Below are 25,963 nucleotides of genomic sequence, written 5' to 3'. Positions count from 1 at the left end.
AGTCTGGCAGACCACCTGCTGCACGGATAAGCGAACAGAAATGTATACTGTGTCTGCAAAAAACTGCCCATCCTGATGAAGACAGACATTCATCGCCCAGGTAGCAGCTGTCTTCTGTAATAGAAGAGGACTCTCCTGAAGCTAGGATGCTTCCTTATGCACCCCCTTTATAACATTTCTGTTACATCCTACAGCACAGAGCTACCAATTAAATTTTTCCACCACAAAGTTTAGGGGTCAGCTACAGAAGCCTAGACTAGCTGTCCATGTTCTTAAGTTACGTAGGGTCACAGTACTTAACTTACTGTGTTTCTACATACACAACATAATAGTTGTCTCCAAGATACTTCCAGTTTCTTGAGATTCCAAGGTGGTAAACATGGATTACTGAAACTCAACAGAGAATGCCTGATAATTATACTAACCTTGAGGGAGAAAATGCTCTGGAACAGGCTGGTTACAGGAAGGCCATAAAACTTGCCTCCCTCTGACTAAGAGAGAGAAAATGGGCAGTTGATGATGATAAATAACAGCTTCTCCATCAGCAAGTGTTCCTTACCTCTGCCCCAGGCAGGTACTGACTCTGCTTTCCCTCCACTTATATAAGTGCCAACAAAAAGCTTATTTTCCTTCATTAAATCATGCCCTGTTACACACACAACGTTCTGCAAGCCACACAAGCACACACACAATTGTAAAGGAACTAATTATTACTTTTGGGGACTAAATTATCTTCAATAAAATAAAGCTAGTGAGGCATCCCAAAGTTTCCCTGCTAAGCAGCCTTCCTTCTTTGCTAGTTAGCTCCTGTCTTTCCACAGGAGCGGGCTTTCATGCAGTTTCAAAAGGAACATATTTTTGCACATGTAAATTGCTGCAGATATAGTAAAAACATTGCAAAATTTTTGAGAGTTGAAAAACTTGGCTTGAAATTCTTAGACTTGACAGCAAGATCCTTCAGGCTGTAATCCTGAGCAGCTGGAGTCATCCTCTTTAATACAAAAAGGCAGTGATTGCATCTTGCCTGGTTTTATGAAACTATTAGTTCATTAGGCATTTTCCTTTTAGCTACTTTGCCCTGTGAGACCTGGCCAAGTTATAGACCTCCCCTCCAGCCACAGTGCACTCTGCCCCGTCCCGCTGAGGGGGAGCAGCAGGTGTTAGAGCTGAAGCAGCTGGAACTGCTCAACAGCTGGAACAAAGAACAGTCTTCCTGGATGCCCCTGGTGTCAACAGCTGAAGGCCCCATTGGAACAGTTTTACTGGTAAGAGACGGAAAGTCATCTTTTGCCCCAGGCAACAGGTAAAATGTGCACATACACATTTCCAAGTTTTGCAGCCTACTCTCCTTCCTGTTTATTGCTCTGTATCCCCGCAACAAGGCTTGCCAGGGCAGCTCCACAGAATTAAGTGCAAGGTACATACCCTCATTTCCCTCCCATTCTGCACAGTAGGGCATTTAAAAAAAAAAAAACAATAAGCCATGAGCTATCATCCTTATTCACATTATTTTCAATCACACCATGCTAGCAACTGGTGGTATTATCAGCTGTTCTACCTGGAAGACAACAAGGCGAGGGTAAGCTTTTCTCCCACTCTGTGGTGTTAGGTGGGAGAACTGAAACTGCAGCGTGGCCTGATTCTCCTTCCAGCATCACATACCAAGGTGTTACAACGCAAGAGCCAGAAAAGCTGCAGAGGCTGGCAAGACACCACCGTAGGAAATCGTAAAATAAAGCAGGAAGGCAGCAAGTGAAATTCCTACCTTAACAGCTGGCCCACTGGAAGAGATCACAGTTCAGATACATGTTTCAGAAATTACTTCTAACAAGAAAAAAGAGGCAACAAACATAGCCTAAAGCTGCGCTATACAATCCCTATGAATACTCACATGTGCTTCCAGGACCATCTTTGGGAGACTGGAAATTGAGGCATGTAAACGCTACCGAAGTTTTAACAAGGGAAGGAGTATTAACGCCTTAACACATAAAGCTGAGAACTCAACTGTTGGTAGGAAATGAGACTACAGCCCTTCTTCAGGGCAAAGTACAGTGCTGCAGAGCCCAGGCCAGATTCTTCTGTATTACTGTATGGTGTGCAGTTTTGCATATGGCTGTATATTAAAACATATTTAATTCATTTAAGCAACAATATTTCATGTGCATATTTCCCTGAGTGCTTGCCTGAAAGTCATTCTATTGAGCGCTTACACTCATAAAACCTGGTACAATAACACACAAATTAATAAATACAACTTTCTAGTTATTAATACTTGATACAGCCCCTGCCCTCACCCGCATCCCTTCTGAAAACTGGGAAGGATTTGTCTAAGCACAAATCTAAAGCACAGTACCGGCAGTTGCAGTTGTGCATTAAACATCAGAGTGAGCAAAGAACTGCACAGTTCATGTATCTGCTGTACAAGCAGCACCTCACTGCTGCTGTGTGCCAGCAGCTGGCCATATAAGCAAGGGGCCACTACAGGTACATCAAAAATCAAAAGCAAGATTTCTAGACAAGTTCAACACAAAAGGGCTGCTGAAAAAGGTATAGTGACATGCTGTCCCAACACCACCACACATACACACGTCCCCCCAAATCACCTCAAAATCAGGTTCCTGAAGAACAAGAAGCCCTTGGTTTCAGACTGATTTGGTACAAAACTCCACACCCGCACAGACCATCAGAGTTCCTTGGTAGGGCTTGACCACCCTGGGTCACAATCCCTCCCTCCAAGATGTTAAGATGTTTGCTTTAAGGGCACTAAAATCAGACCAGGGTATTGCCTGTGCAGTTCTGATTTCCAGTGAAAACACCGAAAGTGAAATACTGGAATTCCCAGTGTGACAGAAATCCTGGTTTTTTTTATCCTCTCTTAGGTCAGAGAGAGTAAAGTTAGATTCAGAGAGCAGTGAGAAAAGAGCAGAACCAAACCTGCTGTCTCCCAAACCCCAGGTCTGAGAACCTGATACGCTGAGTAGCCCACACCCGCATTCAAACAGGGGTAATGCTCAGGCAACTTCCTTGTCCCCCCTGCAGGTGACATTACCTTTTGATACTAGTTTCATACTCAGTCCTCTGTTTGCTCAGTTCTGTCTTTAGCTCCACCACCAAGCTCTGTAGGGCCCTAGAGCATTTGACAGAGTCTCTGGAAGCTGCAGCCAGGATGCTCTGTTCACTGCTGCTGCTGCAGGCTTCAAGCCTGTCAGTGCTGTTCTCCAGGTCTGCAGTCTTGACCTCACCCTGAGACAGCGAGCCGTGAGTCATCCACTCGGTTTTGAGAGAGCTTAAAGCAGAAGAGTCACTGGCCCGGCAGGCTGGGCAGCTGCTGACCGAGTCCAGCACAGAGATTTCACATGATGATGTGGACCATGTGGTGCTGGCCATACTGTGTGTGCTAAGGGAGAGGCTGGACGAAGGGACGTTGTCGTAAGTAGAGAGTCTCTGGGAAGAACACGAGTCTTTAACTCGTTCCCCAGAGGCTGTCCGGCGATGGCCCCGGAGAGAGTACAATCCATTCATCAACCAGTTCCCGCTGGAGGAGAGGTTGGGGATATCTAAGGATGAGCTGCCCAGCTTTGGACTCACAGACCGTGCTCCCTGCTGGCGGAAGGAGTATTTCCACGGAGGCAGCGTCTGCCCTCTCTTGTTGGGGCCGGTGGCAGGCTGAGTCAATTTGCCACTGTGCTCTGAGGGAGCATTTTTCACCACAGGTCCAGGAGTGGCTTCTAGTGACACAGCATTGCTAGAAGGCAAATCGGCGGGGCTGGGAATGCTGTTCTCCGACCTGCCGTCCTCCCCATCCTCCTCGGAGATCCACTCCACAGTGCTGCGCTGGCGCACAGGCCTGATTTCTAGCTGGCTCCCAGGCACATCTGCCTGAGGAACAGCAAAGATTCGCCCCTGTTCGCTTATCAACACAGTCATCAGGTGCTGAACTAGTGAGGTACCTGTGGGGAGAAAACAAAGGCAAGCAGCTGATGAGACGTGGAAGACCTCAGCCACTCACCCCCTGGCCTGTGAGGTGCCACATGAGCTCCTTGTGAGGGGGCCTCTGTGACCACCATGTGCTGCACAAACAACTGCTCTGGGCCTTTCTGTACAGGACTGCCAGAGACTGGAATTGTTCCCTTTGCTGCACATGCGAGACTGAAGGATGCAGTTGTCAGTCCAGCTCATGATCACTAGCAATGATTAACAGATTGGCTTGCTTAAGGACACCTTTGAGGATGACAGAGGAGGAGGACACCTGAAAAGAAGGGCATGACTGTACCACACCAAGCCATGGGGTTTAGAGCCAGCATCAGTCTCAGTGTTCGCATCCCTGCAGGACAGCATAGTCCTGTGCTGAGACGCATGCCGTACCTGAACACACTACGCTATTTTCTGGGATGGAGCACCTCTCTGTCCAGCTTCCAAAACCAGCAGGTTTCACCAACTATGTTGCACCCAGTTTCATAGTCTTAACAGGCCCAGAGCTATTGTTTACTGAAAAAACAGCAATTTCAGCTCAGGCCTTCTGCTATAAGTGTATAGAGAAACTTGCAGAAAGTATGACATCTGTATCATACATGCACCTGCACAAAGTTTACAGCAAGTACAGAAACTACTTAAAATTATTTAAATCCACAGAAATGAGTTGCCATTGTTTTCTAGTTGTGGGGTAGACCATTATGAACTAATTGAGAACACCACTTACCAAACCTAATACAAAGCACTTTCTGCAAAAGAGGAAAACTTTAAAAAGAGTGAATATGTAATTCTATCTTTAAGTATTATCTGAGATAATAAGACCAAGATACACACCTTGGTCTTATTATTCAATAATTCAGGCTCCTATTTTGAAGATATTCAAAATAGGACCCTGAATTTAATAATGAGATTTTGGCCTGACAGTGAGAGGTACTGAGCTTGCCTATAACTTCTGTCTTATGTTTGCGGAAGCAGGGACAGAAATAAACCTCTCTGGAGATAAGGCCATTCGTAATAATTTAGCTGTCAAACTTCAGATGTTTCTATTTGAAATGCATGGGTTAAATTTGAAGAGAGATGTAATTAAAGTGGTTCTTGTTAAGAACTGGCAGCAGTATTTTTCCGTATCAGTTGATTTAGCAGGCCTATCTTACCCTGAAGCTAAAAAAAAATGTACTGAGTCTTTCTACTTCTCCGTTATGTCTACTTAATCAATCTTCTGTCCTCAACTAACAATAAAAAAAAAAAAAAACCACTGCAATTGCTGTTGCTTATGAGTATAATGATTAAGTCTAAAAATCCTGTCACTGGGATCCCCATTTTTCTACAGTTCAGGTCTGTGGTAATACAGAATTCCAGGTCAGGTCACCATAGTATTTTTATATGATGGTTAGGAGAGACCATGAGACCACAGCATGTGGCATCTGTGCCACCTACACACAGTACAAGCACCGCTGCCATCAGCTGAACTGTCTGATGAAATGCCCGAGTCATCTGTACCAACTGACCAAAAAGCACGTGGTTGGCCCAGGTTGTAAGAGCCTTACCCACGCCGGCCAGCTGGCCACTAGGGGAAGTCACAGCATCACTCAACAGATAGAGGTTTCCACTATGCCCACCTTTGAATAACCCAGCATCTGCTCCTGCACTCCCTTTTTCGCCTCCCCACAATTTTGTGCCTTCCCTTTTGTGTGAGGGTAAGGTCTCAAAGCTACCCTTAATAATAATGCCCATACCCTGTGGCAGGCTTCAAGACCTTGAACAACTATAGTACGTCAGGCCATACTCTGAAGTTGGCCTGTTACCTTACATTGAGTTGCCACCTGTGGGGCACACATCTGCAGTGCCTTTCAGAGGCCACCTGTGCAGAGCTAAAGGCACTGCTGCTCCTAAGGCATGATAAGGCTCTTGTTCTGTGAAGGATTTTCATCACACAGAACACCACATCAGCTGTCCTCTACAGTCAGGGAGCAGTGACAGGTTCATACATCCTGGGCACAGTATCTCCATCTATACCTAATGCTGGATGGATCCACCCATTCTTTTTGCAGGCTTGCCAGGATCACACAAAATTGAATGCAAAGACCCTGCTAAAACTTGCACCAGAGTAGTGCTCCAGCGCCACAACTGGGAGAGGGGCTGTATCCCAGCCCTAGTGTCAGCCAGCCAGAGATCATCTCCTGGGCATTCCCTGACCCACACGGAGGTAAAAATTTTCAAGCTTCAGATTTTTACATCCAAAAGTAACAGTGATTTTCAACTTACTCTTTTAGTTCTGTGAAGTTCTGACCCATATGCAGCCTGCTTAGAAGACAGCACTTCTAAAGACATGTAGTTATAGCCACTGTGACACAGCAAAAACTAGAGTACCTGCTTCATTGTGACCTGGATGTCCTTTACAGGTAGCTGTCTAACCACCAAAATGCACCAGTACTAAATGGTAGCAGTTTGGTAATTAAACATGATGCTTCTGAAGAATATTTGAGCTTTCATTGCAGCAGTGGGGTCAAAAAGAGTTTCACATAACAACCTGCAACAGGGCACAGGGGTCTCCATGTGGTGGAGAGGAGAGACACCCAGGCCAGCGGTGAGTGGGATAACAGAGGCCAGCCGGTACAGCCCCTCACAGGCACTGATGAAAGGGATTGCTTGACTTGTTGCTGACTGTGCAGTCAAGTGATACGGCTACCAATGAATGTATGCCTTTCAGAATACTCTTACAGCCCCAAAACACAGGTGGTGTGTTACCTCACAAAAGTGGTACCTACCTTCCATCATAGTCACTGGATCTTCCATTTTGGGCCGTAATATATTTGGTCCAAATACTGTAGCCAGGTTCTGGACACTCATCTTGTTAATGCTGGAGTGAGCCTGAACTTCATCAAGGAACCTTGAAAAGCCCCCCCAGGAAAATCAAAGGAGAGGAGTAAGTCAGTCAATTCTCAGACTGTAGTCATTCTGAGGCAGGAACCGTTTTGTCCTATCTTTATACAATTCTGATACCTGAAATGCTTCTAGGGACTAACGCAGCTTACATAGTAAGTAATAACCCCAGGTCCCTCCTAGTGTATGAACAAGAGTGGACCGGATGGTTTCTGCCAAAAGTACCAGTCTACCAGGGATCCAGCCTTCAAATCGGTATGATAGAACAGACTTCCACATTTTTATAGGAATTCCCCAATTACACAGATTGACTTCTGCCAGTTTTCACTTACAGATATAAAAGAGGTAAAAAGACATTTCACTCATCTTCTTGTCCTAGAACTAGCAGCCTATGGAAAGAGCTTTGTGGCTTGAATTAGCAAAATACAGGTAAAGAGGTAACCCAAATGCTTCTTGTGAATGCATCAGCTGGGCAAACACCAACACAAGAAAAGACTGTGCAAGCCAAAGGTAGCACATGAAAAAGTCCAGACAGACTGGCTATCTATATGTATGAGCTGGAAATCAGCAGGAAGTTTCTAACAGTTAATGTTCTGTAATTTGGAACAAACTCCCAGCAGGAGTTGTACTAAGAGAAAGGCTGTAACAAACACCTAAATAGCTTGTATCTAATTAGCCAAGTTGTAAAAAGGACTACATGACATGCAGACCTACAATAGCAGAAAATAGGACTAGGTGGCCTCAAAAGTTAAGTGTACATTGTTTCCTAAACTGTTGTTAATTTTTGGATGATTGGATGGGTTTTGGCAGCAGGAAAAAAAATTCCTTGTCATTCTGCACTACTTGGGAAATTTTTGAATGCTGCTACTTGCAGCATGACTTTTCTAGGCATTCCACTTTTTTTCTGTGGCTTTGTCCTGTGGCAGACAGTGTGCTGAGACCCAAGAATCCTCAATTCTCTTCAAGTCAGAAGCAAATTCTACTTGCTTTTCCTTTCCCCAGTTCTTCACTTAGAAACATGTGTATATTCCGCTGCCTCATTCATGTTCTGAGGTGCTCAGACATTAAAACAAAGGGCTATAGAAGCACATAGTGAAGCAAAATAAACGTTCTAAAGCATTCAAAAATACATTTAGGAAATGCTATCTGTGTGCACTTGGGAAGGGTTTGACATGTCTTGAATAATTCATGGACTTCATATCGGTGTTTGTGTCTACTGCCTGCTCTAGCAGTGCAAATCCCACTGGTCATAAAGGGACTGACTACCACGGAGACTAGAATACAACATAAAGTTCACTACATTGTATCTAAGGTAACAGTCCCTTTCAGCTCCCAAAACACATTCCAGCCCACTTTGCAAAAACTGGGAGAGTCAGCAGAGAGGTGAGGAGAGAGAAGGCTGCAGAGTCCCTGATGCTCCAAGAGGAAGCCACTCTCAATCCACTTCTAAACCTGAGCTGAGGACAGACTGGCTATTCTGACTGCATCTGCTACCCATCCTGTGTCATAAATCTTCCAAGTGTGCAGTACTTGTAAAAAATGCCTTTCTTTACTGGTTCTTTAAGTGCTTCTGAAATAATATATTAGTATCATTCATGCCTGCTGCCAAGGCTGTCAGTGACAGCGATTTGCTCGGCTGATGCTCTTCGACAGACCTTCAGGCAGGCTGCTCCTTCACCTCCACATGTTTTATAGAAGCAGTAACTTACATGTAAGAGATGTTTAAATATACATACTTTCAGAGTATATTATTTGCATACAAGACTGAGCCTCACAAAACTTGGTGACTTTTCCAAGTGTTAATTAATTTCACTTACTTGCATATGTATTTGAGGAGGTTGTAGTTGGCTTGGGGCAAATTCTTCACCTGTTTAACCAGTTCCTGGGTACCCTGAGGAACAGAAAAAACAAGGAGAGCTATTAATATAAGTGATGCAAAGCAGACATGACTTTTTTCTTCAGTACTATGAAGTCCTCTTTCCAGAGTCAAAACTCTGAACAACAAATGATAATGTAAGGAGGCTTTGCTTTATAAAAGGTGTCATCCAGTGTGTTGTGCCTTACCAAAACCCCAATGTCCAGCACTTTATTCAGTTCTCAAATTGAGTGGAAATTCTCCTGTCAGCTTTAATGGTTGACGTAGAAGCCTTCAATTAGCAGGGCCTGCTAGCCTTCAAAGTCTGCCCACTGGCATTGGTATAAATGTACCAGCAAAGTGCCTTTTCAGCACCTGGCCTATTTGAAACATTGAGGCATTGAGTGTAGGATAAATACACTGCAGTAATGCTCAACTGAGCAGAAAAGAGTTTTTTCTTAAAAAGCAAAATGACATTCCAATTCAACTACCTCCTTTTAAACTACTTGCTTACATTTGCAGTCATTCTGACCTGTGACATACTTCCTCATAAAATTTCTGCCTTTACATTAAAAGGTAAGATGAGACATCTGCTAGAGGAATGACTTAAACCCTGAAGCTACTTAAATCACCTAATTAAAACTTCTGACTCAGAAGGCTATTGTCCCTCCACGGTCCCAAGCATCATTTGCTTGCTCTTGTCAATGCTGCAGTTGCCCTGGAGATTTGCTTATTTTTTTAAGACAATTAAACCTTTTGTGGGAAAACAGATACCCAAGCACGTTTGGGAAGAGTGATAGCTGCTAACTAATGGTGGAGAAATTCCAGAAGCAGCTGGTTCCAAGCCAAAGAAGTGCAGCTGAACATTCATTTCAAACTTTCCTTGATTTTTTAAGTGCTGTTAGGGAGGGAATTCTGTTGGCCACCCTTTTGCAAGATCTTCCCGATTTCTCTGGTCCACACAAGTCAGAAAGATCCAGAAAGCAGTCTGTATTCCTGCCTCCATCCTTAACATCCTAATGTACAGACACTTTTTTATTCTATATGTCCCAACGTAAAAAAAAGCCCTCTAGTAAAACCCAGGCACTTAAGAAGAATTCTTAGAAGCACTAAGTCCTTTTTAATGCCTTAGCTTAAAGATTATGCTGATTTAACAGTGACAACAATGGAGACACTAAGAAAAGACCAGTCCCTTAAAAATCTCAATCCTCTTTTTAAACTTCTGAAAACTTTTGAATTAAGGTCATCCGCTGCTGATGTGAAGGTTAAGGTCAGTTGTTTAGGTCATCCAGCTTTCAAGTGAGGAGTTTGAACTAGAAATAGGTGAGCTAACAGACCTAATTCCCTCTTGAATTATGCTCTGTAACCCGATTTATTTCAAATACAGAAATCGGGATTATATTTTTGCACTGTATTTCAAGTGCTCTGAGTTAAAATACTATGGCTCCACTGGATGGAAGAAGGGACTTTGGAACAGAAACTGCAGGCAGTTGTGACCAGCTGGAAACATAACGTAAAGGTACAAGGTGCTACCTGAAACAAAAAAGGTTCTAAAAATTTATCATCCTTACTTTGTCATGAGGAATCACAAACGTGGTATTACACAGAGAGTATCTTCCTATTTGTCAAGGTGCAAACACTTGCCAGGTTAAAAAAAGCTCTCTACTGCTGCAGCAGCATCTGTCAGCTCTGCCACAGATCTGTACCACCAACCGCCTCACCAACAGGTGGCAGAAGGCTAAGCCTAGTTAACACCACAGCAGAAGTGTAAAGGAAAATGCAAGCTAGAAAACTGCTGCGTTATTAACAAATAGCACTGTTCATGCTTATGGCTGCAGCCTAGCAAGCAACAGAGGCTCTGCACTGTCATTCGTCATGGTATTTTGCAGTAATAACTCTTACCTCCTTGAAAATGCTGCATGTCTAATTTACCACAGAAGCATGCTTTCAAAGGAATAATCCCAAACCCAAGGATTTTGCAATGTGTGTAACAGATCAGCACCAATTAGGAGCTTCTAGCTGAGCTGGAAAACCAGCAACACTTCAGATGCTCACCCAAATTCAGACCCTCTTTAAAAATTCAAAGCCCATATGCTTAGCCCACTGAACTACTGTGTGTATCTCTAGAGTACAGGCAGACGTGGAGGCTAAAATACGACCAGTCAGGTCAGCTCAGACTCAAATGAATTTTTAGAGATTTGAAGATCTGTCATTCATTCTTACTGTAAAATTGTTTTTCATTTTCAGTCCCTTCTCCTAACTAGTTGGGATCAGACTCAGATCTTTTTTAACACTGCAGTCCTGCTGAGATACCTGGAAGCCTCAGCACAACCCAAAGGCCTCTGTTATGTATCTGTTTGCATTCCCACACCAGAGATTACTTGGGTGCAGAATGAAGATGAACAGCAGTCTGAATGAAAATGGAAAGCCTAGGGCAGTGCTGAAGTATTTTTTGCTGCAGATGGAGATTAGGCCACGCTAACATCATAATAATTCCTGTCTATGGCCACAATGAAGCAGCATAAAATGCCAACAATTTTATCTGAATGGCTATTTTGCCTTAAGCAATTCTGTTTTTATTGGGGGGGGAGGCAGGTATACAAAACTAAAGAAAATTATATTTTGAGTCCAAGTCTCATTCAAAACTTCCAAGTGAAAAACAAAAACAAAATAGTACTTCAAATTACCATAATATTTTGTTTCCAAATACTTTTTCAAAATGAAACGTTTGATTTTGAAATTCCCTGCTTATCATTTTGTGCTAAAAAATTATGGTTTCAATGCAACCACATTTTTGAGTAGGGCTATTTTCTATGTGGGAGGTGAATCAGGCCCTACAGGCTGGGTATGACTTTGTGCTACATTCTGCTCCGCGTGCTACTGTGCACGTACAGCCTCTCCACCCCTGGTGTATGCACTCCACCTTCCTTTCTGAAAAAGTAAACAGCCCTTGTTGAGGTTCCAGACTTTTCTGACAAAAAAAATATAAATGAAGCTTATGTTTACAACAGCATCTTAACAAGACAAATTTGTGCTATCAGCAGTAGCCTATTTTGTAAGCCTTCATTTTGACTATCTAGTGCTCTTCATCACCTTTCTAATCCAAAGAGAATACTGCACTACAAGTCATTTGAGTCTGGCCTTGCTCCCACAAAACCAACACAGATGTTGCTTCCCAAACTGCAGCAGCCTGTGCAGGCAAAATCAGGCAAACTACATAGTTAATAAGCTGAGCAGTGATACACAATTATGTTTGCCCAACTTGGCAGCATCTCTAACTCTTGTGCAATAGTGCTTAATGGATCTAAAACTTCCCAGTCTGCACATATTATGACCAAAATGAAACCAGCTCCACTGCCTTAGAATTGCTGCCATTTCTTGTGAAATCCACCATTGTGCTGTTTGCAGCATAGTACCCTGCAGAGATGCCGGAGTTGACTGAGAATAAGGCAGAAAATGAGCAAGTTTTAGAGCTAGTAGGCACATACCTATACTATTAAAAGACAACACTAGTGCACCGGCACATTGATGTGGCTGTGTCTAGGATGCAAATGCATATCCATGTGCAGTAATACACTGTGTCACGTACAGAAATTTGCTTTCTTAGAGTTGGCTAGAGGATACATCATGTGAGTACAGATAGTGGAAAACTTGCTTTTTATCCATAAAAAATCGACATTACCAGATATGCTACGTTTGATGCATGCAAGCAAGCATCTTCCTATGGGCATCATAAAGGACTTCTGCCGCACAGTCTTCTGCCACTTGAACTAAAGGTGAACCCCAAGCTCTTTTACAGTCCCCACCAGAGACAAAGATATGAGCATGCTCTTGAGGCCGCACAGAGAAAAGGGACAGAACCGTGGACTGCGACTTACAAGCCCTCAGGCCTTTGCTTCTTTAGCTGACACTAACAACAACCTTTACAGCTTCTTTAAATCTCTGTTTTAGAAGGTGGCACAGTTCCACCCACATTAGACCAGATCCAACGTGCCTTTGCAGTCAGCAAGGAGCTCAGGCATCACCACAAGAGGAACAATATGGATGAAACAGATCAATCAATCATATTGTAAATTATCCTGCTCCTCCCAAGCAGTGAATCAAAATTTCCATGATTGCCACAGACTTAGAGGTTTTTGTCAGCCCCTTCCCTTGCCTGGAAACCAAAGAGAGCAACATCGTAAGAAGGTTCTGGCAAAGTATTCTTAGCATTATTTTCCCTATTTTGGGATAATATAATAGCCTACCCTTCTGCAGTGCCTTTCCTCTAAGAAATACAAAGACCATCACACTGATCAATGCCTCATCCACCAAAAACTTGGGAAGCAGAACATGCTGTTCTGATACATGAAACTGAAAACACAGGAAAAGGGAATGACTTCATACAGCTTGCTAATGAGTTAACAGCAAGGCTGGGAAAGGAACCCAGATATCCTGCCTTACATCTCTTGCTCATGATACAGAACAGACTTGTTCAGAAGAAAGAAGCACCAGGCTAAAGACTTCAAAAAATTCCTGTTTCAAGCAGGAGTCTGTGATATTAATGTCCAATTCATGACTTCAGGAAAATTCAGGGGAACGTTCCCAGGAACTTCATTGATTTGAATCAGGACTGAAGAGTGATAAGAAGAAAGCTGTACTAAATTGAGTCTTAGGAACAACATTTGAGGTAGAAGAATGCAGATTAGAAGGATCACTGACCTCTCCCTCATCTTTTGAGAGTAGCTGTCCGCAAGAAAGAAAGTCTTCATATTTGGCAAAGGGGATGACAGGCTCTGGCAGCTCTCGAAGGTAAAGCTTCAGGAGGGACGCCACAGTGTGAACATCTGTGTTGCTGCAATAGAGAAGAGGGAAGGAAATTTAGAAACCCACACTACCCCAAAGGTCGATGCCTTTCATTTGGGGTGCATCAAGGTCCCTCTTAGGGACAGGGACAAAGTAGGCATATGTAAGGAAGCTATTCTGCCACATGTTTGTACTAGGCAGGAGGGTGTCTACCTAGGAACAGTTGAAATCTCCCATTTTTTCAAGATACAAACGCATCTCAGGCAATATGGGCAGCGGAAGGGATACTGCTTAAGGTAGAATGGTGCTGTGGTTCCTCAGTCAATGTGAATCAGGAATGTGAGCAATGCAGTCCAGGCAAGTGCACAGTGATCACAGAGCACTGGACAACAGAGCTCTGGATCCTTATGCAATCACACATAACCTCTGATCCTCTCACTGATCCCTCCTGCCTGATATGCTCCCCAGACAGCACTCATGTTTGTCTGATGGGCTAGGCTCCTAGGTGTCCTGGTCAGTCATTCAGAAAAAATGCAGGAAGCTATATTTCCTCCAGGCCCTCTATTGTCATTTGGCATGGTGGCATGGCTGTGGTCACATCTCCTTCCCCAGGCTGGGTTATCTGGCATTTCTTAGCCCATGTGTTATGCTGGGATATCAACGTGTCTTTTCTTTCCCACTCCAGGAACTTCTTTTTCCTCTTCTCTCTCCTTTGCTTTAAGTTGGGGTTGAGGTGTCAGGTGCCACGATGAAGATGCACCTGTTGTTCTTTCCTTTCAATTTCTGCTTTTGATGTATGGCGACACCTCTCCCTCATTCCAAGTCTCCTCTGGTATAACTTGGTTAATTTTTGCAGATGAACTCCTCAAAGGTTTTGACCATTGGAAGTTTAACTAGATTCTGTCACCAGCTCCCCACTACCCACCGTTGCCCTGACGGTCTTTTAAGAACGCTGAGAAAAACACACCAGTAACCATTGGGCAACAGACCTTCAAATCCTCACCTCTAAGAGCTGAATCTCTTCTACTTGGTATGTTTTTAAGCAGTTTTGGAACACACATTTAAAACAAAACAGGAAAAATTACAATAGGAAGCTGCCAGCAGCTGCCACTTGCTACTAACCCTGATAATGCTGTTCCTATTAAACAGCTCCATCATAGTTGAGAATACCATAGTTCCATATAGTGGTTTTTTACAGTAGATTATAAATGCTTTGCAAATGAGGACAGCACCCTTATTCTTTTTTTTTTTTTCTTTATTTTTTTTTAGTATGGACTTTCAGCCATGGATGGTATATGGTGGATGACTAGCACTCAGAAGCAAAGCCCAGACAAAAGTTTCAGGTCCACTGGCTGTGGTTAGTGTTTCATCCACAAGGCCATGTGAAATCCAGCCAAATTTTCAGTGGTATGGAACTGCAATAGGAGCAGGCTGCTGTACGTGCTTCCAAAACAGCAACACCTGTCTTTCATAAGAACATACATATGCATTTAAAACCCAAATTGGAAAAGCATTTTAAAAATAAATATTTTAATTATCAGTCATCCCAAAGATCTGATCCACCATGGGGCCGGCGGGCTTTAACATCTTTAAGATCACCATAGATACAGAAGGCAGCTAAGAGCACTCACTGCAACTGGGAAAAAAAAGAATATTATTTTCAGTGTACCTGACTTGGAAACAAGTATATAGATTTCAGACTTGCAGAAAATATTTGCCACTGCCTAGGCATCCCAGGCCATACATGGATAGTTTTAGTTACGCATAGAGAAAATTATGCTTGTTAGGAGGAAAAGCATTTCACTTAGCCAGGGTGGAACTGGCTTTCCCTTATCTCTCTCTGTGACTACACACATCAAAGACTAGTGTTGGGCCTACAAGTCACAGTGGACATGGTGGAAAGAGAAAAAGGTGATTTCTGGGGGACTCTCAGCTGCCACACTACTCAGATACCCCTCTGCTTGCCTCCTTTAATTCTGTACAGAACCTTCAGTTATCACATTTCAAATCAACTACCCTAAAGGCAGGCATTCCTTCGTGGAGATCTTTACTGCCTCTGTTAAAGGTGAGACTTAGCACTGATCTATTTAGCCAGTGCAAATGTCTATGGAAATAAAGGTGCTTTCTCCTTTAAGAATGCTCTTAAAGGGGGGAGGCTCTGTTTAGATTAAGGTAAAACATGAAAGTGAAACTGTCATTAATTTTTTCCGTAGATTCTCCTGTTCCAGATTACGAGGGTTTTCCAAAGTAACTTTGTTCACTTTCACATGAATTAAGGTAATCGTAATTCTGAACTAGAACATTCAGACATTCAGTTAAAAATACAGAGATTTTGTTTAAGAAAAGATGAAGTGAGAGAATTTGACAATTTCAAACTTTACTTTTTCATGAAAATATCTCTAAATATTTGACACTTCCATTTAGAGAGCAAATACTGTCTGTGGTTAAGAATCAAAGAAAGGAGGATGGGTGGTCTGGGAAGCTGAGGGGAGGGAAGAATTAGAAGAATGTTCCAAATAAACTCTAAGGATATGCTTCCCAGGATGAGACCAAACACTGGTGCCCTTGCAGGAGAGTGCTAGCTCTTCCTGCAGCAGTAAGCAGGGATGCTATTGGCAATGTTTACACTGGCTGCAGCTCCAGGGGAAGTGATTCCCTAGGTTAATGTGCTGGCAATATATCAGGTGCTCCCTGCATCACCTGGGAAAGTGGTACTAGTGAGTTTCAGCAAGAAATGGAGCCAGGTCTCCAAGTCAAGATCACGAATCTGATCCCACTTTTGACCTGTGATAGTGATTGGGTCAAATTTACACAATGGCCTTGGGTGCCAATATGCCTGGAGTTCAAGATCTCCGTTAGAGTCAAGGCCCATTTCTCAAAGCACTGTTTAGGTTGGCACTATGCCAACCTTCACCCTGGGTAGCACATACATATGAGATGGGGAAGAAAATGTTGGTTGCAAAGTACAGACAGGATTTGGCTGCAAGGGGCCTGAAAGCATGCACCTTCCTGGTGATTTGACTGCCTGGACTCAGGGCCAATGCAGAGATAGTGCAGCTCAAGAGCTGCCCCTCTTCCCTTGCTGACCTTGGATGGAGTGCTCTGAGCCAGGGCTGACACTTCCTGTGGGAGCTGATGCTCAGCTGAGCCTCTGCTGTTTATCCTGTGTCTGAACTACAACTCCCACTGCCTTACAGCCATGTCGGTGCCTGGCCACAGACCCTGTTGATCTGGACCTGGACACTGACTCATGGACAGATTACTTAGCCAGATCTCAAACCTGCCTCGTCAATATGGACTTGCCTGGTGATCACTGGACTGTGTCACAGCCTCTGCCAGTCTGTTACCACACTTGGCTCCTGGCTCACCCTGCTTTGCAGAGCAGCTGACCCTTGCTGCTCCCTGATATTGGCATGGTTAGTAGGATAAAAAGACAGCTAGCATGTCTGTGTACCAGGCAAGGAGTGATTACATCAACATTTTTATACTAGGAAGAAAAATGCAAAATTGCCGTTTTTATTTCAGAAACATTTGACTCAAGTTTTGTTGAAAATCAAAAGATACATTCAGTTTTGAGACAACTGTTCCATCTCAGCTACTGAAATTGTAGATTAAAAAAAAAAATCATTTTGGCCAAGAATTATTCTAGGGTCAGAAAGTGTTTTGTTATGACATGCTGACCAATTCTATATGTTGCATGCATAACAGCCAGAGAAGATGTGTGAGATGATGGCAACTATTCTGAAGCCTGGTGACAAAGGAAGGAGCAGAGCTGAGATACTGCCCCTGGGTAGATCTGCTGTGGTTGTGGCAAGGGAGAATACAACATCTGAAAGCAGTAAAAGCTTAGTTTACCTCCATCACATCCATTTCTATGGTGGCATCCCGCCAACTGCTGAGCATGGCACACCCAAATCTAGCAATGCATTTCATTCAACATTTGCTGAAACTGAAACACTGGAGTAGCCCTATCTAGATTAATGGGATAATTTTTCCCCTCTGCTCAAGCACTAAGCTGAATGAAGACCTCCATAGCCAACACCACGCAGGAAAAAGCCCCAGTGGCACTTTAAATAAAGGCAACAATGGTGTGGAAAGAGGATAGCCTCCGCAGGGCCATTCCTGCCAGATTTTACCTGCCACAGATAAACCAGCCTGAATCTGGTGATGTCAACTCACCTGTCAAAAAGGGGCTTCTCTCCACAGTCAAAAGAATCCTGCAGATCTTTGACAAGGTTGGCTTGGCCAGGGAGCCGAAAGAGCCCTTCCTCTGTAAGACCTCGTTCCCGAATAAAATCCACACACTGTTCCACCAGCAGTGGGGCCAAGCGTTGCCCATACTTTCTCTCATACTGTACGGTGTCCTCCAATCGCTGTCCAAAGATCCCTGCCAACAGAGAGCAAGAGAAATATCTGGGTGTCAACTTAAACTCTTCTTGAGCTACCACTCAGGGCATAAAATGAGGGAAGCTTTCACCAGGAGGAGGTGAACCTCTGTGAAGGCCCAGTTTCAAGCAGACTCAGAAGAAAAAAATTATTTTTAAAACCAAGAATTACATGCTGAGTTTTTTGCCTGCTTAAGAGTGCTTCAAACTAATCTCTACCCTAAGCCAGTTTGTGTCTCATTACGCACAAGGAAGGTGGGGTTAAGATTATATTTGTGGTTATCTGCAGCTGTGCTGAATCTGGATTAAGTAATTATACTGCCATTGCATCTTCTGTCCCAAGAATGCCAAAACAAAGGCTACATTGACTTTATGGGACACAATTCCTTTCTGAAGGCACCCACCTCTTCGCTGTTACACAGTTGCCCAGCTCAACAAGAGCAATCCTCCTAGCTGGGGATTGCTAATGTGACAGAATACAGTTGTCAACATTAAAACTGGCTGTTGTGAAAATCCCCCACCATATCCTGCAAGCTTTGCATGTCTATTTCTTTAATTAAAATTGGTGAATGAAAATTAAAACACGGAATAAAATGCATGCAAAATACATTGCCCTTCCTACTAAAATGTGTACGCTGTACTTCTTGCACCTTGAAAATACTGGAAGCACCGGAGACTCTAAAAATAGACCGGCCTAGGTAATTAAAGTCAGATCTACTGTAGACATATATCACCAAGTATGAAGCACTGTCTCTCTCTCTTTAGGGAAATTGGAGTTCCTGGTACCTGCTGCTGAATGCCACTATGGGCACCAGGTATTTTTGACAACATGGAAGGGGCTCAGGCTGTAAGACCCAGAGATCTTAGCTCAGTCCCTGCCACTAGGAGAGTGCTCCATCTGAAAGAGCAGCCACTGAACTGTATTCTGAAACCCTAACTCTAGCACCCTACAATGTGTGGTGGAGTTCGGGAGGATAGCATACAAGTTAACCATATTTTGGTAATAAGAATTCAGTAAAAAAATCCCAGAATCTACACAATATAAGATAAGACCAGGCCTATAGCAGACAGGAAATTCTATTCAAAGGTTTCTCAAAGGAACAGGAAGCCCTCCACTGATATGAAGGAGCTTTAGATCATGCACTCGGCAGTCAGTTAATCCTGCAGGTCTGAAAAAAACCCAGCATGCAATATTGGAGTTACACTGTATTCACAAGCAATAGCCAAAAGCAGTGTTTAATGGATGCATGCATGCACTTATACAAGGCCAGGGGACTTGGTTTTCCTAAGGCACTACTTATGTTCCTGCTAGCAATCATATTTTCCGGTTTTTAGGGCTATATTCATGGGAGGATAATAACTTCTGGTAGGAAGCTTCCTAACCTCCATTCACTGTCATTCATGGGAGACACCATGCCAAACCATAGCTGCTTTCTATATTTAGTCCAACCCTGCTGAATCCTCAGTGAAATAAACCTTTCACAACCAGTTTCAACTCCCTGAATGAAATACGCAAGAAGCATCCTAAAGTCCAATTTTCCTTTCCCTGCCAGTTTGTTATACAATAGAAGACAGAAACCTTCCTTACCACTGTAGCCTACACAACTGCTTTACAGTGTCAGAGCTGAAGGGCCATGAAAAGTTTCAAAGAAAATTCCCTCCTTATCCTGTCAGGAGGGCATGTCCTGGAGCATGGGTGTGACTTACCTTTATCACTGTGAACATTGGCTTTCTTGCAGAATAAAGGCTTTCTAGTTCTTTAATCTGTTTGAATTTTCACTGAGATGGGTGTCTCTGAAGTCACATTCTAGGACAGGGAATCTCTTCCTGGTTTTGCACAGGTTGCTTTGCAATCTCATCACATAATCCCTGCTGTCATGATGGGGCACAGCAGAACTGCTTGGTATGTGGGGCTCAGCATTGTCAAACTGTTTCCAGGGCACTTACAGAGGCTGGAAAGCCATGAAAGAGCAACTTTTTCCACCAAGTTTCTCAGCTAACTTCCAAATCCAGATCATAGCTGAAACAGTGAAGTGTCCACGGCCTGTTCATCTCTCAGCCTCTCTGCTGATCCTGCTTATAGGGGACGAACTCTCAATATTGCATATCATAGTAAATACACACAGGAATGATCCAGCTAACAAGAAGTGCAAGCCAAGTGCAGGCCCCTCAGCTGTGAAAAGCTGAGCAGGAACATGTGTCCTGCAGGACACCTGTCCAACTTCCCTCGTGTTGTTCTGCTAGTGACCATTTCCCTTTCTTCTTCTGTGAACATTTGATCCTGGGACACAGGCCAATGCAAACCAAAGTTCTTCAGTATGAGTTGCAACAAGTTTGGGTCAGACCCTTAGACACAAAAACCTCCATATGCTATCATCAATCTCCAGCCAGACTTCCTCCCACCAAATCCATCTATTTCCTTAAAATACATATTTTGAGTATTCTTGAGTATATATACATAGTATTCACTCTCCTACATGCAAGACACAGAGGTTTAGAAAGGTCAGGCTGTGGTAGATGCCAGGGCAATTACAGGATACAAGTCCTGTTTTCTCAGATCTCTACATGTTGAATCACAGCCGTTTCCTAAAGGGCCTGTTTAGAGAAGGCTCTGGGAAAGAGGTAAATGCTCTTGCATTCCCCAAGTACAGGGCACAGACATAATGTTTTTTCCAGAAATTCATGTGCTGCTGTTCTAAACTTAACTAAGAGCAAGGACAAAGGCAGTGTCAGACCCACACATAAGCAAGCACACACAAAACTGCACGCATAATCTCCACTTGCAGTGTGAAGCTTTGTCTACTTTTCCCTGGCCATGGTTGGTCTGTGGGCAGCAACATGCTCTAATACATTTCAAGCAACATCAGTCCTTGCCTTCCTGGTCAACTCGGATCACATGAGCAGTACCTGTCTGTAGGTACTGTCAATGACTCCTGGGTAACAAGTTGACTGCAGCCAGAGACCACTGACACAGAGGTTAAGGAATGTGGTGCTAAGATAACAGATAGAGATAGAAGGGTGACCTGCTTTGAGATTCAGAAGGAGCAGCAGATGGACCTTTCACAAGCACAGTATTAACATTACTATGGGTGTCTGCTGCAGAACCAGATGCTGGGGACCCTGTCTTTCCACCTTCTCAAGCGCAGACGTTGGTAACACCTTTTTCTCCTGGATGGAAACAGCGATCTTCGGAGGAAACAAAGGCACTGTAGTATTCTTCTTCTGCAATACTACTCACCTCCCTTTGCACCATTTCAAATAGGTAACAAGAAACACCAGCCATAAAACCAAGGCTGGGATGACTGGGGATGAAGCTGACCTAACTATGATGACTGAAAGGAGCTGGCACAAGTGCGGGTTACTTCCCGTGTGCTGAAGGGCTGTGCAGGTGACATCACACAGCCCTCACAGGTCATTTTTGGCTGAGGGGAAGAAAAGACCCTGAAGCCATTGCCAGGGTGAAAGACACATCTCAGCCCAGCTCTCCTAGCTGCCTCGCACTTTGGTGCGGGAGTCCCACTCCAGCCCAACTCCAATTGCAGATCTAAGTTTTCTCTCCCTCTCAATGCTGAACCTTAATTTTCCATGGAAGCACTAGAAGTCACCAAGCATTGCACAGATTAAATATATCACCCAAGCCAGGTCTGTTGGTAACCGCACCTTTCCCTTTGCAGCTGCAATTACACTGCAGCTCTATGCCCTATTTTTTTTTTTCATTTGCTGAGCCATAGAGAAGGACCCCCTCCAGCCACTGCTCAGAAGAAAGATTGCTCCCTGCCCAGGTCTTTTGGCAGTAAGAGCATTAGGGTTGCAGTTTAGAAAGTAGACAGCTGCAGTTAGAGTGGGGCTGAAAAGCTGACCTTGGAGAAACCATTTATCTGTGCAGTGGCTGCACATCTTGTCCATAGCTTAGGAGAGGAAATTGGTGTTAGGGTTCAGAGAAGAAGCAAGCTAAGAGATATCTTTGGAGTAGGGCTGGAAAGGGACTGTCAAAGGCAAGCTGGAGCTGTTGACAGTTCTGGGCTTGTGGAAATCTTTCATCTAGACATCTGCTGGGGGGGCCTTGATGAAGTCTACTCTCAGTAAAATTACTGCTAGGGCTCTTACAGCTACACTGGCAAGAGACATAGCAGATGCACCTACTTCAGTCTCCCAGGGTTAAACAGGGCAGACTGAGAAGGTGGTGTTCTGCTAGCTCTGTAAAGCTCATCTTGCTTCAGCTAGGTCTCAGAAGAGCTTGTAAAACATGTAGTAAAATGTCCCTGAAACTACCAGGATATGACAGCATTGCTGGGCTGGACAGGGATTGCCCTGCCTTGCAAGGAAAAGCGAATGTGGAGCCAGTCACACACAGCCTCATCCGCCGGCTCCTCAAGGCACAGGCCTGTTTTTAATCACTGGGGCCAGCAGCTCAGACTGAACTTGGCAGCATTTCACTCCATTTGATGATCCTGCTGGAAGACATTAAAGTCTTTCTTTCCATTCAGAAGAAGTAGAGCCAGTGCCATCCAGTCACACTCCCAGACAGAGTTAGGCTGGAAATAAAGTCAAAAGCTACTATCAACCCAAGGGTTAACTTTCCTCGTCAGACCCTTATCTATAGCTAGGCTCTTTTATTTGGTTTCAAAGCAGAAAAAAACCCAGCATGCCTGGGACCACATCTTTAATCTCAGAAAGACTCAAGAGATACTAAAATAATGGGCTAGCAGAGCTACAGAATTTCTTTCCTCTACTCCAACAAGCTGTCTCTGTTCTTTAAAGATTTAGGTGGCTCTTTGTGGAAAAAGCGAGCCAGGAATGATGTACTGACTAAGACACAGACAAGCTCTCTGTCCTGGCCTGAATAGCTCACCCACCAGCTCCAGGCATACAAAGTCTATACATTCAGCTATGCTGTCCAGACATGCAGTGGGCAGGAAAATATATGCTCCCTGCTTCATTTTTCCTCATCAGAGCTCTGATTTCAACCAAAATAAACTGAAGACAGAGATAATAAAGTCAGTTCCCGAGTAGATTTTTCTTTACAGGAGGACTGAGGACTTCGTATGTGCTTAAAGCAGGAAAAGTCCAGACACTCCTGTGTCAGCTGTACATAGAGCTTAGTACACACACGCTCACGTTAAAAGATGTGCAGGAAGATAATCAAGCACAGACCTGGATGCTGCTCTACAGCAGTACATACACCCGCGCATGCATGTGGTGCCTCACAGACAGGCAGTTTACGGATATAAATATTGTGTACGTGCTCACCTGCACAGGTAAGCGTCTGCTTTTACCTTCCCACATTCATACTTAGGCTCCCATTTATCTGTCCCTCTCACACATGAAAGCGCTGAGAACAAATCATGGGCAGACATTCAGAAATGCATATGCTTCCATAGCACAAAACACACACAAACCTATAACTCCTGTTTCCCCTCCCCTGGCCCACCCAAGCACACACTTTGTGAATTACTGTAGCAGCAACTGGAAAAGAAGTTCCGCATTAAGGAGCTGTACATGCCTAAGAAAAGATAGTTCCCAACAACTAAACGATCCAGCCAGACAAAACATGTGAGAATGAGGGAAAGGAAAGGAAACAACAGATAACTAGGAATCAAGCAAAAAAAAGTAACTTGCCCAAGGCCACACAAACGGGTCTGTGGTAGAATGTGGTGTCTTCTGACCCCATTCCCCACAAAGAACAGCCTCCATATACTAGGAGCCGATTGCTTTCATCCACGTACGACCATTTAAATATTTTATGTAAAAGCAAGCAGAAATGCACCTCCTCAGAACTATCTTCAAATGTTAGACTGGCATCCAGTAGGTATTTTTGGCCATAAACCGGGTCCTTCCCACTCTTTCCCCCTTTGTAAAGTCAGATCCTTTTTTAGATTCCTAGCTTATGTCTGAGGCTAAGCTCAAATATCTGCTTTTCCTCTAGGAAAAGAAAAACATAACAAATCTAAACTCGGAAAATCATCTCATACCTCTCGTTCTTGTGCAGCACTCCGCTACATGACAGGCGCTGAGCTTTAAGCAGAAACCAGGCAGTGTCAGACAGCAGGAGCGGCAGAGAAAGAAAGTCCTGACTTCAGGCATCAGACACATTCTGAGTCCCAGCACTGGCAGCTTTCCATTCACCCAGCGCTACGGAGTGGAGAGCAGCCGATCTGCCCTGGGAGATAATCTCAGCAGCACATCTGGTCTTAGCTCCGCAACTCGACATTAATTATGACTTGTGCAGAAAGCATTTGAAATATCCAATGAGGTGCAGAGCTTCCCAGCTCCCTCCGCATGGGGAAGGAGAGAGTAGAAAGACAGGCAGGTAGGGTCTTGCCCACCCTCGAAGCTGCCGCCAATGTAAACAGCAGCTAAGTATGGGTCACAAGTTTTAACAAAGGCATCCCCCATCGGCTCTGTAATATATTCATGCTCTAATTGCTTGTCAGATCTATTCTAGATAGCTGGAAAAGCTGAGCAACAGTTGCTGTCTGCATGCCACACTCTGGATCCCTTCCTGATACAGGCAATGTTAGTTGTGCTGCAGGCAACTTGGTGCCCCGGTCTGGCCTCTGTTCTGCTTGCAAAGCACCAGAAGCAGAAACCTCATTTTGGAGGGGACATACCCCCACCTTAGCCTTCGCATACTCTGAGAGTACCTCCACAGCTCTGGGATACATTGGAAAGTTTTACACAGCTTAGGAAAAGCTAGTCTTTGACCTGTGCACCTTTTTTGTGCTTACACCCTCTGCTTTTTACAGAGAAGTTGTCTGATGCTCAATAGCTCAGCTGCATAACTGGTAGAGGAGGGAACTACAAGCTCCTCACATGTGAACCAATTCCCCAGGACTTACTTGCAGTAAAATATTCACCCCCTCAGCCTCTGGTCTCAGGGTAAAAAGCCTGTAGTTAAGAAAAACACTTATCACACAATGCCTCATGCAGTTATACACAGGTCAGCCTTCCATCCCATTTAGAAAATGCACTCATGTGATTGCAGATCTGCAGCAGTCACCACTCAAAACCTTTGCACCAAGCTTCCGCCAAACTTCTGGGGAATTTTATCAAGTTTGGCTAACTTCATTTCCCTCTGCAGAAAAAAAACCCCAAACCAAAACCACCCAACAACTTATCCCTGTCTGCAACTGCTCTTCTGCTTCTGTTATTAAAATACCATTTTGTGGTCACTGTACAGACCATGCTCATCTGAACTTAGTGGCCCGCCACTTCCTTACCTACATGGTGGCTCAGTTTGAACACACATGTCAGGCTCTGATATCCCAGTCGCTGAGACAGTGTTGTTCCACAACTCATGAAACTTGAGATCAAACTATGTCTCTGCATTCTCTGTTTTGATCAAAAGACTGTCTCTCAATACAGGTCATGGCAGCACTAGGATCAAAAGCTCTAGTTATTGAGTAGCAAGATAGTAAGGTATTCCCCTTAGCTATTTAAGGTATATTTTGAGTAGCAAGGTATTGCACAATTGCAAAAATAGACACTAAAAGCCCAGACAATACACTGGACAGTATTTAAAGCCCACTAAAGAATATCTGAAAAGCAATGGAGATCCTTAAATAAAAATTACAAATGAGATCCTGGGTGTTCTTCACCCTTTTATTATCCCCTCTTCGCCTGTGGTGAACACAGCAGGCTGCAGGTTAGGGAGAGGCTGCCCACAGTGCTAACTGGTGAGCACGACCAATCCTCTTCTGAATGGCTGAGACACCATCAGGATTTTTTTGGCACTAATCCCTGGAACAATGCCTCAAAATTAGCATCACGTCTGCAAATAACATTATGGAGCCTGAGACTCAACGCTTGGGATGGGAGCCCAGGAGACAGAAAATGCAGACATTTATTCTTCCATTCACTTCTCCATTTCTGTTTTCCACCTTTCAAAACACCAGAACAAGAAGGTATCCAATGAAATAGAAAGTCATGTTGTTTACAGTGAATATTGTTATACACAAAGCCTAATTAACCTGTGAAATTCACAGCCTCTCAGTGGCCAAGGACACAGCATGACTCAAAGCATGGTTAGACTTCAGCATAGCTTATAATACTGTGAGTTGCATGAGAGATGACAAAGACAACG

General features: G+C 43.9%; 1 protein-coding gene across 3 annotated transcripts in view; it reads right to left on the bottom strand.

Moving 5' to 3' along the window:
• ARHGAP22 (Rho GTPase activating protein 22) overlaps nt 1-25,963 on the bottom strand; it is a 151,238-nt gene that overhangs the window by 8,045 nt on the left and 117,230 nt on the right. For 2 of the 3 annotated variants that reach the window (XM_040606954.1, XM_040606956.1), the window contains 5 exons: nt 17,675-17,882; nt 13,412-13,544; nt 8,673-8,746; nt 6,741-6,862; nt 3,050-3,950 (listed from right to left, as the gene is read on the bottom strand). In XM_040606954.1, the coding sequence (XP_040462888.1) occupies nt 3,050-3,950; nt 6,741-6,862; nt 8,673-8,746; nt 13,412-13,544; nt 17,675-17,882 (1,438 nt within the window). Of the gene's footprint in view, nt 1-3,049; nt 3,951-6,740; nt 6,863-8,672; nt 8,747-13,411; nt 13,545-17,674; nt 17,883-23,852; nt 24,085-25,963 lie in introns of those variants that run through there. The other variant, XM_040606957.1, reaches the window with a different exon arrangement.

This window comes from Falco naumanni, chromosome 9 (genome assembly GCF_017639655.2).
Source record: "Falco naumanni isolate bFalNau1 chromosome 9, bFalNau1.pat, whole genome shotgun sequence".
In the NCBI taxonomy this organism is placed as follows: Eukaryota; Metazoa; Chordata; class Aves; order Falconiformes; family Falconidae; genus Falco; species Falco naumanni.
The sequence above is the reverse complement of the archived record's forward strand: the minus strand, read 5'-3'. Positions and strand labels throughout refer to the sequence as shown.